We start from the raw sequence: 17,167 nt of genomic DNA, 5'->3' as shown, positions 1-17,167 counted from the left end.
GGCCTCTGGAGCAAGTTCATCTTGAAACTAGCCAGCCATATTGGAACCCATTGACATTCCAAAACAGTATATATATACATATATACATACATATATATATATATATATATATATATAAAAGTAAACAGCCAAAATCAGAGAAAAGGAACAGGGATTTAAAACTTTTTTTAACAATTATTTTTGTGAAACATGTACTCTTTTCATACGGGTGGCTTTTACAAGCAGCTTTATCATTGTTTCATTTCTTAAATTATTCGTTGTGATCATGGAAATGTTGATTCTTATCTGCTTGATATTTTAAAATCTGGAGGAGGTATCATTGTAAACATAATCCGAAATCATGACTGGGTTTAGAGACAGATTTCCCATGATACTGCTAATCTGCTGAAAGTTTTGCTTGTTTAATTTCTTTCAAATTTGCATTAWATTTGGGACAGTGACATGTGCAGAAAACCTTAAAATCAAGAAAGGTCTCAAATTCAGTTTTTCAGGAGGTGGTTTCAGTGAGAATTCATTCAGTTCAAATGTGTTTGCAGGCATATTTTACTTTACAGCCCTGGCAGGGCACAGTTTTGTTTAACAGTATCAGATATCACAATAACCAACTCCTCAGGTATTTAGGTGTGTGGGAGCCCTTGCATCTCCTATTAAACAGAACCTACAAAATGGGGACAGCTAATTTTTATATGCAATTGACTTCCTGCTTACCCTACTTAGTCCTGATACCCATTGCCCTCTGTCCTCCCGTTGAGTTCAGTAGCCTCCTTCACACTTCAGTGTTCCTTTGAAGGGTATGGATTCTCCATACGGGCAATTGAAATAACAGATTGTTAAAGCTCTGTCTTAGCCATACTCATGATTAATTCATGACTAGATACAAAGATGCTGAGGATGGGAAGAGAAATGAACTGTACTACTGTACATAAAAAAAGTGCTGTATGCTTCATTTCATCTAATGAGAGAGCTCTGGGAGGTAGAAGGGATCATTCCTTGCCTGTTGTTTAATCCATATTTGTACATACTGTAGTGGGTGACTAAAGCCAGACGGGGCAGAGAAACATTCCTTTGGAAGTGTAACTGCCAGGATAGTTATCTGAAGTTATTAAATAATGACAAGAGAACAGGCTTTTTTATTATTATTATTATGATTAGATACATAAATTACTTTTCAGTCTGGAAGCCCACCAGATATGAATGCTAATATTCAATTATTCCGCATAGTGAAATGGTAAATGCTTAAGTGTATTTGCTAAGAGTTATGATCTGTCTATGCTATATATTCCTTTTGTTACAATTTTTTTAAGAAAACTATTTTTGTTATTGTAAAGTTAATATTTCAGAGCAGAATTTTTAAACTTATTGCACTAAATACAAGCTGTCTACAAATAATGATGCCTCAGTGGTTCAATCACTCCATTCAAGAAAATCCTTTGAAAGAGTAAGAGCCTTTCTAGAGAAGCTTTGTGATGGAGAGGTATGTCTCTGTAGAGACATGCACAACTCACGTTATCAAGATTTAGTAAGCAGTTACCTGTGCTTCCTTTCAGATGATCAGACTTTTAAATTGCTGCTGAAAGTTCAAAAAATTATGTAGTATCATGTAGCTAATTAGTGCTCTTATCTTTTGGCAATAGTAAAATGTTTCACTTTTGCTTCCAGAAGTCATCTGATAACTTAAATTTGTTACACTTTTTTTCTGTAAGMCAGTTAAAACTATTTACAGTTTTCATATCCATAAACCCCAAACTATTGGAAAGATATGAAAATAAAAATATATTTAGAAAGGATAACTACTGGGGAGGCTAAGGGAAGAATTATCCAGTCCTGGAAGCACTTACACAGTCATTTAAGTGAACCATGTATGTAACCCCACTACCATCAGGAGGGCTCTCTAAGTACAGAAGTTRTGACTTACACATCTGTGTAAGCACTGACTGGATTAGAACTTCAGCCTAGGGATTCAAAATGGAGCACTGGTGAGGCCTCTCAGCGCAAGTTAGAGGTCAGACTTGCCCAGAAGAARCACTGGGAGCAGCCTTACTCTTGTACAGACGAAATATTTCTGCAGTACCAGTGTCTAAGACAGCAGTAGCACTAACACGAGTATTTGTGTAGATCAGTGGGGTTTAGCAAATTTTAAAATTGGCTCAGATGAGTCCTMGAAACTGGTTTTCAAGGCTAAAATACTTATCAAATACCCAGTTGCTTCCAGAGAAACCAGTTTTCTTCTTGTTTAGACGTAATTGGAGGTGCTTAATCAAAGAAGCCTTTATTCTGCTCATTTTGTTAAAAAAATTCTGACATGGTTCTACAAGTTTGTGTTCTCTGCTCACTGGAAGTTTTGAGTAGGGACTTTCCTCTGTAATTGCAACTAGGACTGCAGTTGAAAACAAATTTTGTATTTTTGTATGACTTGACTGTGCACCATTTTTATAGCAGTTTATCCTGTCTTAAAATTTATTTATTTACATGGTGTTTAAAAGATACAGGCAGCACTTTTCTATTGGTAGTTGTAATGTTTAAGTGAAAAGCCTATATCATTACAAAGTTCTTAATAAAAACGTGTGCACCATTCTGAGTGTATATCCAGCATGCGGAGCTTTTCAGTCCTGCCAAAAAGGCATTCCATCCACACACAGACTTTCCAGTAGCCCTTTAAAGCTTTTGAATGTCCTTTGAAGTTCATTTGCAACCAAACTACAAGCTGCCCTCTTCTAGGGCTGCTCTGTCTTGTGCACAGAGATAAGCAGAAGACGGGATTCTGAAGAGACAACTTTTCAGGACCAATTTAGACTCTGCTTTCCTTTTGGAGTGGGGATAGAGGAGTGGGAGGACATTTTGGCATGTAAATTCCATATATAAATTTTGGCAGTAGGGGTGCTGGGGTCTGCCAGCTATGATGAATTAAATACTTTTTCTGACTGTTGGTTATTAAAGCCAGTGTATGGACTGCTTTGTGGGAAGCAGTCTAGACTTTGTAGAGAGCGATGCTGCACTGGGAATAACAATGCAGGAGGAGCAGACGAGACAGCTGAAACAGAAATAATCTCAGAAAGTCCATTGAATTGAGTAGTGCTCAAAGAGTGGAGATTTAGGCTGAGCAAGTTGGATTTAGAAACATTGGGAATGCTGCTTCCCAGCACTTGGTTTCTGCATCAAAGCCTCCGACCAGCTAGGTTTYGAAGGAAAAAAGCGTGCCATTCCTCAAGTTGTTAATTTTTTTTCCACAATATTTTACTCTCTGTTTTATATGGAAGTTGAATAGCACTGTGTCATCTYTATTGCTTCTTCCAGCCCTGGAGAATACTTTTTGGTTGTTCTTTTGGGTCTCATTGCCATATTGCTCCTTGAGTGAAGGAGTGCCAAGTGGCAGAGTGCCAGCTCCCCTTTGTCCCTCCATCTTACCAGATTCCCTTTTACCTTCCTGAGGCAATGATTCAGGATATCACCTGGGCTGAATGGGAGGGGGAGTAGGTGCTGAGCTAAAGTTCTGAGGTAGGATTTTTTTGTGGTATTACTTCATCACTGGTGGTTAGCAGTGCAATCAATCATTTCTATAGTTTCACTGCTGCTCCACAGCTAGACTTAACACAYAGTATGGCCAGCTTAGAGTTGCCCAACCCCAACTGACTGCTGGGGTGGTAGAGTGGGAAAAAGAGAAGGCCTTGACCTTGTGCAAGCACTGCTCAGCAACAGCTTTGTGTTACCAACATGACTTTAGTTTGAGATGTGAAATACATCACCTTGCGTGTTGCTGAAAGGAAAATTAACTCCATCCAGCCCAACCCAGTAAACAGGTCCACTTATCCAATAGCTAATCCAAGACTAGCTCCTTGCATTTCTGTACAGCATCTTCTCAGGGTGGTTACTTCTTTCTGAAAGGGCTTTTTTTGCAGCAGGCAATTAGCCTGCTCCACAGTGCTCCCTTTCATTGAGGGAGCAGGGGATGTTAGCTCTTACTCTTTCAGTACATAATGGGGATATAAAGCAAAAATGAGCCCTTTCTGTGACAGTGTTCTGCTGATTGAGCAGCCAGTGTTGGAGACAACATACTTAATGTGCCCTCAGGGCATGCACTTTAGTGGTTTGCTCTGAGTGATTATGATGTATTCTATGAATGTATGTTATAGAGTCAGAATAAAATGCATGTAGCAGACATATACTCATGACCATCTAGTGAGCATTTAGTTTCAGAGTGCATATTACATGCTGTATTGAATATGGCACAGTCATTTTAAGAAACAACCTTAACATTTATAAGTAGATACCTAACAGCATTCCTGTTTTTTTAAATCATGGCTTGGCCTGTGCAGATACTGTTTACTAAATCAAAGTATCACTAGCCCATTGTTTCTTGAATAGCTTGTGTCACATTATCAACACAGAAATCCAATTTCATCTTTGTGGAAAAAATACCAAACAACAAAACAACCCTTGTGTTTCCCAGCACAAAACCCAACAGGCTTATTTGAAGCATTTCTTGCACACAGCTTCTTTGTTGGGATGATGGAAGTTTACTCTAAGTATTTCATTTTCAAATGCTCTTCCAASTATTTAATCTCTGCTGTTTTTTCCATCACATGATAAGACTATGGAGACCAGTGAATCTGTATTTCTTGTGTTCTGTATCAAAAACTGTTCTCAAGGTTTTTTTCTTTTATATTTAAAGAGACTCAAGAAAAGATGAAACTTGTGATGTGGGTCACTCTTGTGATGTGGGTCACATATAAAAGGCAAAATTTCTCATCTGGGATGGAGCTGTGATGAGTCTTGCAATCTGATACAATCAAGCCAAAGCTCCTCAGAGACTAGGATTATGAAAATAATTCTAGGGACAATTGGTAGCATGACTCAATCTGAAAATACCCATTTGGAGGCTAAGCTATCTGGCACTCATTTGATAGGCATCTGTTAAAATGGAACTAGAAAAAATCAGCAAAGGCCCATCAGATTCTACTCTTGTCTCATGGAGGTGAAGTCATCATAGTGTGATGAGCAGAATTTGGTGTTATAAGCATTTGGTACTTTCYTGTAGAAACATGAAACTCCCCTTAGAACAAAAGTTGCAAAAATTCAGTGCAAAAGTACCAGCTGACTTAACAGAACTAGCCTGATTTCAGTAATATTAAAGACAGCTATTGCCTCAAGAATGTGATGGAAGACACTGGCAGCATAGGTGGCTGCCATTCCTCGAGTGTACCACATCTCCTCTCTGGCCTGAGTGGGAACAGGGGCAACTAGGGAGTTATTTCAGAAAGGTTTGGTGAAATTAGGAAGCAGACTACTTATGGAACCSGGCAGAAGTGGTGCTGGGGCGGTTTCCAACTGGGAGCAGGAGTTCCCACTAAAATCATGGTTTTTAACTCTCAAATACCACATGTGCACCATATTAATATTAGTTAGRTCCCTCCCTGCTGCTTAAACTAAAATGGGAGAATATTTCTCATTTGAAAAAGAGTACTAACATACAATTTCATAGTGTCTCCTAGGGGAGTGATGGAAGAGAAAATAGAAAGGTGGTTTTGTTTCTAATGTAGGCCGGAAAGCAGCTGCCAGGAATTAGGTGGAGAGCAGGTAGAAAATATTCCACTGGATCTTCACTAATTAAGAAAATTCATATTCCAATTCAGACATGTCACAGCAACATCTCCTGTGTCCTGCTTCTATTTTACTCTGGAGCTCTTCAGAGCAAAATGAAGGTGGAATCCTATACGTATATAAAAGAATTATTTCTATATTGTGTTGCTGATTACAGAAACTACCCTAAGGAAAAAGGAAAATCTTCTGAACAGATTTTAAAGGCTTGACAGTACTTGCATTTTCATAGTCCATCCAAGTTTCATTTGGAAACAGATATTTCATCCTCCTTCACTCATACTTCTAACAGGGCAATCAGACCCCTGGACTGGCTTAGTGATTTACATTGAACCAAGATYAACTAACAAGTGCTCCTTTTTCCAGTGGAATGCCACCTCCTTTGAGAATGGGAAAAGTAAATGTGACACTGTTTATTGTTGTCTTGAGAACTTAAAATGTTTTATACTGCAAGCTGTGAATGCAGGAAGAGAAAAGAAATTAACAGTGCTGATCTAATCTTAGATTTTCTGTGTAAACTGACATTGTGCCAGGATACTGATGCAAAACTGTATTTTAGTCTAAGAAATGTATAGATTTTTTAATGTATCAAAATAAAGTTTTCCTTTTAAGTAAGAAATAAATTTCTGTGTCTTCCATGTGGTGTGCTTAAGCCCTGCTCTTTTTAGCAATGCAATCTTGTGCCCTGAGAAGCAAGCAGAGCCCACCCAAATTTTTGACAAAGTTTTACTTTGCTCTGTGCCTGCCCTTCAGCTGAGTAGCTGCAGTAATGCTGGACATCCTGCCCTGGTGCCAAGAAAAGCATTCTAATGCTAATGTTTTCCCAAGATGAGCATGTGAATGGGGTTTGGTGGAGCTAAGGCAGGATATTTTTCCTGCCTTTCTTCTCCCTGATCTCAGTGATCTTCTCTCACTGATCCTCAGACATGTGCTCCTCAGCTTCTCTCCAGTGTGTTGGAATCTGCCCCTTTAGGCCAATGGTTTTAGCCATCACCACGTTCCTCAGCCTGTCTGACAGGGTCTGYATGTGCTGAGGGTCAGTCACTTACAGACACAGCTGGAACCTTCATTGTGGAAGGGGAGGCTGTGGTCACACATGCACAAGAGTCCTTGCAGGACGCTCAGGGCTCATATAGGTATCTGGAGCATACTGACTCATAACATCTGCTTTGCCTTACCGGGACAACTACGGGGCAATGAAGAGTAGGAAGGCATGAAGGAAATCTTGTTATGCATTATGAGCCAATGCAAATTACATATCCCAGAACAGCACCTCTTGTGGCATCACTTACTTGCTTTGCAAGGTCCTGAACATGCTCCCCACCCTGCACAGCTGTTCTAACAAGCTTGGATGGCTAAAGATGGGTGGTGAGTAGAAGCAATAACAGAGACACATGCAGTTGCAAAGATTCCTTCTTCTCTCCATCCCATTGGCACAGCAAATTCCTGCTTTCTTTGCTGCCATTTTTTTTACTCTCATACACTAATGCACTAATAAGCCAAGCTGAACCGTGTCTTCTGCTTCTATTACTGAAAATCACTTCAGCACTGCCTTTGTAAAAGACAGTTTACTTTATCTGGAAACTACTGCCAGTTCTGAAACAGAAACTGATGCTGTTGTGGCAATCAGTCAATAACATCAGGAGGAAAAGGAATAAGCCATAAGGCCMTAAGGCAGTACCTGTGCACACAGGCAGGGTCCCATGCTGTGGACCCAGAGTGTTTTGCTGCACATCAGTGTTCTGCAGCTCCTCTGCAGGTACGCCTCCTTGGCTCAGAGTGTCTATTTCATGGTTTATTAACAGTGATGCTCCTTGGCTAGATGGGTTTGGTTGCATGGAGCAAGAGAGACTCCAGAGATATCCTTCATCAGTAGAAGTGTTAGGGGCAGGAGGCTTGTAACATAAAGGTTGGGTTGTAATAATCCTGTCTGGTTTCCACTGATTTGCCTGTGTCAGAACTGCAGAACAGGAACTCTTTGGCTTTCTTCACTCTCATTAGCAGAGATCAATGCAGTTTCCCTCAGCTCTGAAACAAGAGTTTCATGACTTATAGGGAAAAAAAAAAAAAAAGCACCTAAAGGTGGGCTGCAGAAGACTAGTAAGAGATGCATWTGCTGGGAGAACTGAATGGGACATTCCATGGGACTTGGAAGGAAAACTTTAGGGTCCTGTGTTGGAATGTGGAAGCAAAGCMTGCCCTCCTGCTGTGGGAAGGGACCTGGAGACAGGGGACTGGAGCTGCAGAAGCACGATTCTTCCTTCAACCACACAGCAGYTCCCACTGCCAAGACATTCTGCATGCAATGGGCATGTACCTCTGAGCACTTAGCCTCAGGACTCTGTCCCTCCTGGCATTGGCAACTGCAGAACAGCACAGGCAGATGCTTCCTCAGAGCCCTGCTCCCCRAGTGGCCCTGCTGTCCCTCTGGAGAGGAAGGACCAGTCTCCTTGCCTGCACAGCTGCTTGGCTGCTGAAGGAGCTCTCCTGCCRTGGGTAGAGGATGGGGCCCTCTGTATGCAGCATTTAATGGGCAGCAAACGGGCTCCTTCTCTGAGCCAGGGAGACCRGATCCTGTGCTGCTGGAGTCAGCCATGGCTCCTTCCTGCCACTGCAGGCCACTGAGGAGCTGACCCAGTTTTAGTCACTGGTATTTAGATGCTTAATGAAGATTAGCTAGTGCCCAGGGAGAGATTATTTAGGATTTCTAATTACTATTTAAATTTCGAATGTGTGAAAGTGATAGAGCTTACACTCCCACACAGAGAAAAACTGAAAAGGCTGTTTTTCTGACACCTGCTGCCRTAATCTTCATTTAGTGCTTATTCTTGTTTACCTTAGATACACTAAAAATAAAGTGAAAGAAAATCCAGCACCAGTGCAGATTTTCTGAGACCCCTGCCAGAGCAGTCAAAGCTAGAAATAAAGCTTCTGACAGAAGCTACTGAATTGTATCTCACTACCTCAGCTGGCAGTACTCAAGTGGGAGAGAAAGAAATGGGTGAACAGGTATTTCACACTGAAGTCCTCTAAGAAGAAATCACAGGACTGAACCCTGTGCCCTACCAAAAAAAAGAAAAAAGTCTRCCAAAGTCCCAGAATTAGTGGCAAGATGTCACCTGGTTTTAATTCCTTTTTTGATTGCTCTTGTATTCTCATTTTAAATACTACGTCCTGAATACAAACCTTGGACAATAAGCATTTGCTACAGATGGAGCACGGTGGTCTGGCCACTTCTCCTGATTGCAGAGCCCACCATGTCCCCCCATCTTTGCCCCCAGGTAAGAGAGGCACCTGCCTGGGGCCAACACACTGCTGCTCCACTACAGACCTCCTCTGTAGCCTGGGACTCCACACTTGCTGTCCTTTCCTCAAAGATGGGGATGCCATGAAGGCTGAGTACATTGAAGATCAGTCAGCATTCGGATACTGCAAAAGGACACATGAACAAAATCGGGGCAGGTAAGGCTGTGTGRGAAACCGGGATCCAAAAATGCCTCTCAGCAGCTGCAAGAGGCAATGAATTGGGTGGAAAYTGCACCCCATGCAAGGGAAGTGATACAGACGTGAACACCTCAGATTCATTCCTCATTCCTCTTCTGATAGTTAAAATATCTGAAAATTCAGTCCTCCACTAGTAAATCTCCGCCAGTACTTYAGTGGGTCCTGGTAGTTCACTGTGCCTGCTGTCTGCAAGTAGGAACATCCACTTGTTGGAAGGTCTGCTGGGTCTCTTTCAAATATCTCAAAACTGCCTAACCCTAGTGACAACAAACATAACTTTAGTGCCTTATATTGAACATTGCCGAATGAAGTAAAGGGATTTCAAAGCATGAATTTGCTGCCTGTTCTGAAAGGTTGGGTAGGAGGACTGTGGAGGAGTTCTTCCATGCAAGGAGCATCACAGTTTACTTTTGAAAGCTGTGGTGTTGGATATGTGCATTATRGGACAACACAAGGACAAGAAAACCTCACAAGGGTCTGTATTGCATTGCAGCAGAGGACCMGTCTGCCAGAAAAGCATGTGAGGTTCACACTGTTTATGACGAAGATGAAGCTTGACAGCTTTATAAAAATATAATTTGCTCCCCCAAAAAAACAGCATAAGCATTAGCTGGTCTGAATTTCCCAGAATATGCACAGCTTGAAAAGCTATTAGGCTTCTTAAAGAAATAATAAAAAATCAAAGCTTGAAGAGTGTAGGAGAACTATACAGAAGCCTGATTTTCTGTTCACTGTGTTCATGGGCCAGGGCCTCCCACCTTTCCATAATCACCCTCTGAATTTACTTGGAGAATAGCACATAACAAGGCAAGTGAAAAGCACACATTGAGGTTTTGAGCCGTGGGGGCAAACCAACTCTTGTTTGAAGCAAGCTGAATATCTRATATGTGGCCACTTAGAGTGGTTGGTCTCCAGAAGGGCTCCAGCCTTGACATAGTGAAGGAAGTAGGGGGAAGGAGGGAATGGACTGATAACCTGCCAAGCCAGAGGCAGGACATTGATTGGGGTAAGTCCCAGCAATGGCAAAGCCTTGTTTGGTGTCCAGGCTGCTGTAGAGGAGCCTTGTGTTTGTATGTTGTAGCTCTGCCCACTCCCACTGAGGTCTGCATATGTTTTCCAGCTAACCTTTSTGGAGGGATCAGGCTGGAAAAACARTAAGTGGGAAAAAGACAGTGGAAAAGCCACTATGGAAAGGGCAATAAGCAGAAATTAGGTGCCAGAACTCAGGGACCCTCCTCAGAAGTACACTGCTGGAAAGCTTAGAGGGGGTCCAAGAGTATTATCTATTCCATGCTTACCAGAGGGATGGCAGTGGAATGTTTGCAGAGTGAGAATTTGTACTTGCCTCTAGCAATTACAACTGCTGTAATGAGCATGACTGCCCCTGGAAATTAAAAAAAAAACAAAACCCTAAGTTGCTTTGGCTAGAATTAAGCATTTGCATGGAGGTACTTGGAAAAGACTTATGAAGACAAATGAGCTCCTGCTGTCTGAGCATCGTTGTATTTGCCACAGAAGGAGCTTTTAGAGAGACCCTCCCTTGGCTTTCACAAGGCAGGAAAAGCTGTGTTTGCTGCCGGATCTCTCCAGAAGGCGTGGTAAGAAATTGTGCAGTGCTGCAGGCCAGGACTCAGAGCACCTTGGTGTGATAGTAGTAACCTGCATCAGGCAAGGGGTGCTGAGTATGTCACATGTGTCCAGATGTACCTGCGGTGTGCTTGTGCTGGTGGAAGCTATTAAAAATTATTAGTACTCCACACTGAAGTAGTCTACTCTTTGGAAAAAAAAATTTAAAAAAACCCAAAAAACAAAAACCAAGCAGCTGCTCCTGAGTCAAAGGGTTAATTTTTTTTTGTATCACAAAACCTAGAAAAATACAAAATTTTTGTATTCACTCTTCCAGATGAGTCCTGCCAACTTGTTCAGCCTAAGGGCACAGCTCAGCACAAGGCACAGGCAGCATCATAAGCCTAAACAGCAACAGCTTCATCTGCTATTCTGTTCCTWCCTTTGCAGTCACAATAATGAAATCCAGGGGGAATTAGAAGTATCCTGACTGCAGAGCCCATCAGCAAGCCATTGTAGTGTGGCTGTGAAATAAAGAGCCACAGAGTAGCAAGCACAATTAGCTAATAAGATCAGTGCTCCATCCTAACCCCATTATAAACGGGCTGCTGATAGAGTAATTTTGACACCAAAATAGCATAACAGGAAATGCGTATTCACTGAAACTCATTGCACATTCTATTAAGCAACATTAGAAAGAAGCCAGCAAGTGATTTTCACTGGGGACTCTCAGCAGGAGCAATTTCTGTGCTCAGACCCGTGCTGATGAGAAAATTTTCCATGTCCCCTTCCCCCAAGCAGAGACAGAAGGGCATGGTTACACATGCCAGCTGTGAAGGTTTTAGGCTGCCCACAGCTTCCCTCACAGAGCTCAGCCGGGAGAAACACGGTGGCTGTTCAGCTGCACAGTGGCTTTGCTGTATCCTCCATAAATAATTCCACTCGGCTCAATGCAGCGTGCATTGAGCCATATTTACTCCTGTGGGGCACTGGGCCTGTTCTTTCCCCTGTACATGAAATCAGGAAACCAAACTGGCTGTGCTGGACTGTTCGAGCTCCTGGAAAATGGAGGTAGCTTGGGCTGCTGGATCTCATCAGCAGCTCAGAGCTCCTGAGGGAATGTAGTTCTAGCCCTTTAATGCCTCAACAATTTACAACTGCTTCCCACAGCATACATGGGTGCACAGCACTCCCTAGGTTTGGAAGCTCCCTACCAATGGTGCTCTCTCTCACAGTTTCAGATGGAGACTGAGTGCAGCTCCCTGAAAGGAAATAATATGTTTTTCTCCTGTAGTTTCTTCTGTAAGAACAAACTTCTCTCTTTTATATCTTATCTGGGTTTTTAACAAGCCAGCAAAGGGCGGTTCATCTCCTCAGAGCCCATGACGTGAAATCTTTCACCACAAAAATAATCCCAGTGCAATAAAGTGTCCAGTCTTCAAAGGCACCTCTTGGACCAGCCCCAGCTCTGGAAAGCCAAGTCCTGAGATGAGAAGTGGTGCTGCAGTTGGGTGGTGTGGTTTGCACCGACCCTTTCTGACTGTTCTCTCAGTGCCCCCTCTGCATTCTGAGCCTGCCCTGAGGATGTTCTCCCCACTGTGCCAGGCCTGCTGTGAGCTTTGCCAGCCTCTTGCCTGAAGGACTATTGCCAGCTTGATGACCTTGTGACAGCTGCCAGCCCTGTGTGCCCCCACCTCCCTCCTCTTCCAAGGCAGAGCTGATTTGTGTCATCATTTGTGTGCCCCACAGCCTGTGGTGCTCATGCCTGGCGTGGTTTCTGTGCTGATACCRCCAGCCTATGAGTGCTGCCAAAAATGTGAACAGATGAGCAGCTCATCTCCCGACTGGCCCAGCCCAGAGTCAGGAGAGGGTGCACAAAGCACTGCCTGACCTCCTCCAGCTCCTGTCCTTGACTCCTCGGCTGGCTTATCACACTGCAGCCCAGGATGATGCACCAGAGGTTATTGCTCTGCAGGAGGYAGCTGAAAATTCACGTTTGGGGCAAAGGTGGTCTGCTGCCTCTGAGTTCAGAAACAGTAAGTGTAGGACAGGATTAGAGCACCCTTTCATGCTTCCCAGCTTCTTGTGCTTAAGGAGGGTTATGGCTCACTAAGCCCAAAAACTGCTGTGGTTTTTTCCTGCTGCGAATCTTCTTTTCCTGTGCAGCCAGAATTCACTGCAAGATCTGAGAAGTTAAAGGGTCAGATGCTTCATCCATTACGGCTTCCTGAAGTGGTCACACAAATGTGCAACACTGCCTTTATAGAAGTGAAGGAATGTGACTGTCAACCCTTTCATAACTCTCTTTTTGTCCTTGAGGATCACATCCCCTGAATAATCTTTTTTACCTCTCCTCAATCACTCCAGTCCTGTTTTTTTCTTTCCTTTGAGCAGACAGTTGATCTTTGTGCCACATATAAAACTCACCCTGTGCTTCTGCTGTGCATATGCTCAGCCATTTTTTGTTTACTTTACACCCCCTTCTCTCCTCTCACCCAAACATCGCCCAGCTGTGCCTCCATTCAGTTCTCTGCTGTTGTCTGTGATTTTCCAAGCACAAGCCCTTGGCCCCAGCCTTGGCTCCATTTCTGGGAGCCAACCTCTCCCCCACCCAGACCTGGCCTGCCTGAGACTTCTCTTCCAGCCCACCTGGAAAGGGAGTTGCTACACAATAATGGTTGTGCAGTGATTCCTGCTTCTTCCATCTGGGACAAAGTTCCCCATCTTTTCCTCTCTCTGTCTCTCCATTCTTTTTCAAGCCAGACATCAGATTTGTCCGTCTCACACTCTAAGACTTTTTAAAGACGGGCTTTGTCCGTCTCACTTTTGTCCTCCACATCCTTGWGGAAAGAAAATGGAAGCTGTGTGCATTCTGCAGCTCTGGCTTGCCCGAGTATCTTCAGGGAAGGCAGGCAAATGACAGCAGCTGCCAATCTCTGTCCTGCCTTTTAAAGATCAGTCCATGGCCATGTAGTGYTGCTGCTGTTTTAAACTTTGATCCACATTTGTACCTAAATGCTAGCAACAAGACCTGGATGCATTGCTACCTCCTTGTGTGTCCTTCCTGCAGTTCCCGTCTCTGTGAAGGGGAGGTCACTGTGCAATGCTTGGTAAACCAGCGGCTGGACTCCAAAATGAAACGTTATGGTGGCATTTCAACTGCACTGGGCTCTGCCCCCTGCTACTTAATTGCACCACAAGCAGAGTGGAGAGCAGATATCTACAATCAGGTAATTTTAACCATGTCACCCTAAAATGATTTGAACAGGGACCCAAAGGACTTAATCCATGGTGTGTTTTAGTGCATTCTTCAAGTAGCATTTAAGTGGAATTGCTAGTTGCAGGGTCCCTCATTGGTACAGGCAACAAACCCATAAATACAGTCTGTCCACATTTCGTTCAGGATAGATAGATAGATACAGATCTAAAAAATCATAAAGCTTTGTTTTAGAATGTGTTTGCTCTTGGGTTCCGTTATAATTTAAACACTATGATTTAGTTGAAGCGTTCACTCTGAGAAGCCAGGAGGAAGTTAGGYACTGCACACCACACAGTAACATGGGGGGAGACTGACATCCATTCCAGTAGGATTTCACTGCACTTTTCAGATGAAAAGCAAGAGTGCCCTAAAGTGACTGGTGTTTTAAATACATAGCATTTTGTTTACAAAGTGGTTCAAATGCTCTCTACAGCTTTGGTAAAACTCTACTTGCCTGATCAAAATTGCCCCTACTAAAGAGGACATGCCYCCAGGAGGGTTCAGTAAAAAATGCTATTGATTATAAATGCTTGTCAGTGATCAGCAAACCACCCAATTGATCAGCTGGCCATGAAATGGCACGCTTTTCACGYAAGGCATGTCTGAATTGCAGATCTGTGGCAACAGCTGCACCTTCTACAGGAGCATGCTGTGGAGCTTCTTCACTGATCAGAGTGGTCACCRTGGTGGCAGCCTGGCTCGTTCTGACCCAGGGAGCAGCAGACACCAGGGGGAAGTGGGACAGATCTGGCTGCATCTTTCTTTACTAGAAAGCACTGATGATGGGCTGCAGTCATAGCTGGCTGTCCTAGGGAGGAGATGTGGAGCTGTCACCAGCTGCTCCTCAGGCTTTCAGACCTCCCACAGCTCCTGAAGAGAGAGCCAGGACTGCTGTTGGAAGGAGTAAGAAAAGACACATGAATGTGTCTTCACAAACCGACTGTGTGAATCTGCTTGTGGTTAGGGCCAGGGACTTGTAGATAAGGAAGAAACAGGAGAAACCATCAGTTTCAGAAAATGTCACTAATTGATGTGGACTGCTGCTCAGCCAAGTTCATTCTAAATTCCTGAACTTAGGGAAGAAGAACAGAGATTTAACAGAACTATGAATATCAGTTAATATACAAAAAAGGGGTGCAAATTAAGGAGGGCATAGACTAGGCAGGTCCAGAAGTCTGCACGTTCCAAGTACCTTAGCCAGCAGGGAAAGAAAGAGGGTGATGCAGCCAGAAAATTAGGATAAAAAGAAGACTGCATCCTCCAACCGTTTGAGAGACCCCATGGGGAAATGCCCCGTGGCCTCTCCCTTTGCCCATGAATAAAGTTAACAGGACTCCTCTGTCTCCTTTTTGGGCTCAAACCTCTGGTGATGTGAATTTTTCCATAATGTCCATGTCACAACCTCTAGCTCCGTTGTCCCAGGCTACAGTCTCTGTGTGCCAAGAGCTCCTCCTCTGCAAAGTTTTATCCAGCAGCCCCGTTCAGTGTTAATTTGAGGGTAACAGTGGCAGGTCATGGACCATGGCGCCGGTCACAGGCAGGGATGTCACCGCTCTCCTGCAGACAGCAGACTGGCGAAGACACAGTGCCACCAGCTGGGGATTTGCAGCCACCTGCCCAGAGCCCGGGCCACCTTGCTGCCACAAGGCAGGGGTGTCACAGAACCACAGCTTTTGGTGTCCACAAGCCTTTTGTGGCACACAACAGCGCCTGCAGAGTGTACGCATTTCACAGGTGACGAGGGCCAGCCAGTCTGCAGTGCAAAAGCAGGATTAGAAGGTGTTGAGCCCATTAAGAGGACAGCAGCTAATTCTTGCTAATTCAGCTTTAAGGAGCCTTTCATCCTCCAAACTGTGCCTTGTCTTTTTTCGCAACGTGAAGGCAGGCATGGCAGCAGCAGTGACTGGCACTAGCAGCCATGTGCCATGGGGACAAAAGACACTGCCTTCAATTTGACTTGGGAACCTTTTATATTGAATGGGAGATTCCTGGTGGCAATCTGGATAAACAGTATTCCTGAGGTTTTAACAGCTGGGGGGCTGCAGCTGAGTGTAGAGCTCAGCAAAGTGCATGAAGCCTTGAAAAGCTCACTAAATACACTCCTTCTCTTCCACGCTGTAACTGGCCTTTCCACTGGAGAATTCCAGCAAATCTGTCCCTGGAGCTGAGAGCTCCTATTTCTATCTCCTTACCTCCTGCCTCCTCACTCCTCACTGAGAAAAGAGGCAGCAGCAGAGCCTTTTCCCAGGTGTGCTTGTGTCCATGCCAGGYGAAAATGCTCCCTTTCTCTGCTCTTTCTCTTGCTGCTGCCTCTGATCCTCCCTGCTCTATCTCCTCACCCTGTCTTGTTTCTGCTCCTGGCTAGCTGCAGGCCTTTCAAAATCTGGTTTTAAATATGAAGTGACTTTTGAACTGTGTGGCTCTGGGCCAAGCCTTTATAGGCAGTGGCTGAGAAAGYGAACTTATTCACTGCTTTTTGACATGGTCAAAACTTATTCCAATAGGCACTTTGGCATGACAGGAGCAACTTCACAAACTGACAAAATTATGTCATTTGAAGAACTCAGTCTTCATCTCCATAGAGGGGTGGCTCCTGAGCAATGTATTTTGTTTTCAGCTAATGGATCTTCTGTTTCTTTCCTGCAGCTCTCATGAACTCCCCCTCGACTCTATTGGAGTGGTGTTTAGGTGTTTGGAGATATCCTACCTATATCGATATATCCTGTGTTCAGAAGAATTCCCTCTGTCAGAGAAGGAGGAGGGGCAGGAGGTGCATGGGTGGGGCAGAGGATTAAATTCACAGTAGTTAAGCAAAATTAAAGGCCAACTTCTAATCAGCTGGGCCCTTTTGAAACCTGCCTCACCCAACAGAAACAGCCAGTATCAGAGGAACAAAATTCACAGCAGGGCAGCGTCCCAGAGATGGCACAAGTGTGTTGATACCATTTTAATACCAGCATCGTGCATTTTAATACCAGCACGATGCATTTTAATACCAGGTTCTCAAAGCTGCTGTAAAACCAYAAAAATGCACTCCAGTCCAATGGCTGTTTTGTGGCTATATCTCTATCAAAMCCCAACATTATGAAATTAATATTTCCTTTCAACATTGTGGTGTCATAATTTTTTAAATTTTTTAGAACTTGGATTAGTGAGCTCTGTGATCCAGCAAGGTAACACGTGTATACAATATTTATCTATAGAATGACTGGGSTTGAAAGGGATCYCAAGGATCACATGGCA

General features: G+C 43.7%; 1 protein-coding gene across 2 annotated transcripts in view; it reads left to right on the top strand.

Annotated features, from left to right (window-relative positions):
• SLC44A1 (solute carrier family 44 member 1) overlaps positions 1 to 16,633 on the top strand; it is an 81,476-nt gene extending 64,843 nt beyond the window's left edge. The window contains exon 16 of one of the 2 annotated variants that reach the window (XM_057385183.1): positions 16,571 to 16,633. In XM_057385183.1, the coding sequence (XP_057241166.1) occupies positions 16,571 to 16,579 (9 nt within the window). In that variant the 3' untranslated portion in view covers positions 16,580 to 16,633. Of the gene's footprint in view, position 1; positions 6,227 to 16,570 lie in introns of those variants that run through there. The other variant, XM_057385174.1, reaches the window with a different exon arrangement.
• The last annotated feature ends 534 nt before the right edge of the window (positions 16,634 to 17,167 follow it).

This window comes from Malurus melanocephalus, unplaced genomic scaffold (genome assembly GCF_030028575.1).
Source record: "Malurus melanocephalus ecotype Western Australia unplaced genomic scaffold, MMel_1.1 scaffold_15, whole genome shotgun sequence".
Classification (NCBI taxonomy): domain Eukaryota; kingdom Metazoa; phylum Chordata; class Aves; order Passeriformes; family Maluridae; genus Malurus; species Malurus melanocephalus.
Note: the sequence above shows the minus strand (reverse complement) of the source record. Positions and strands in the feature narration are given on the sequence as shown.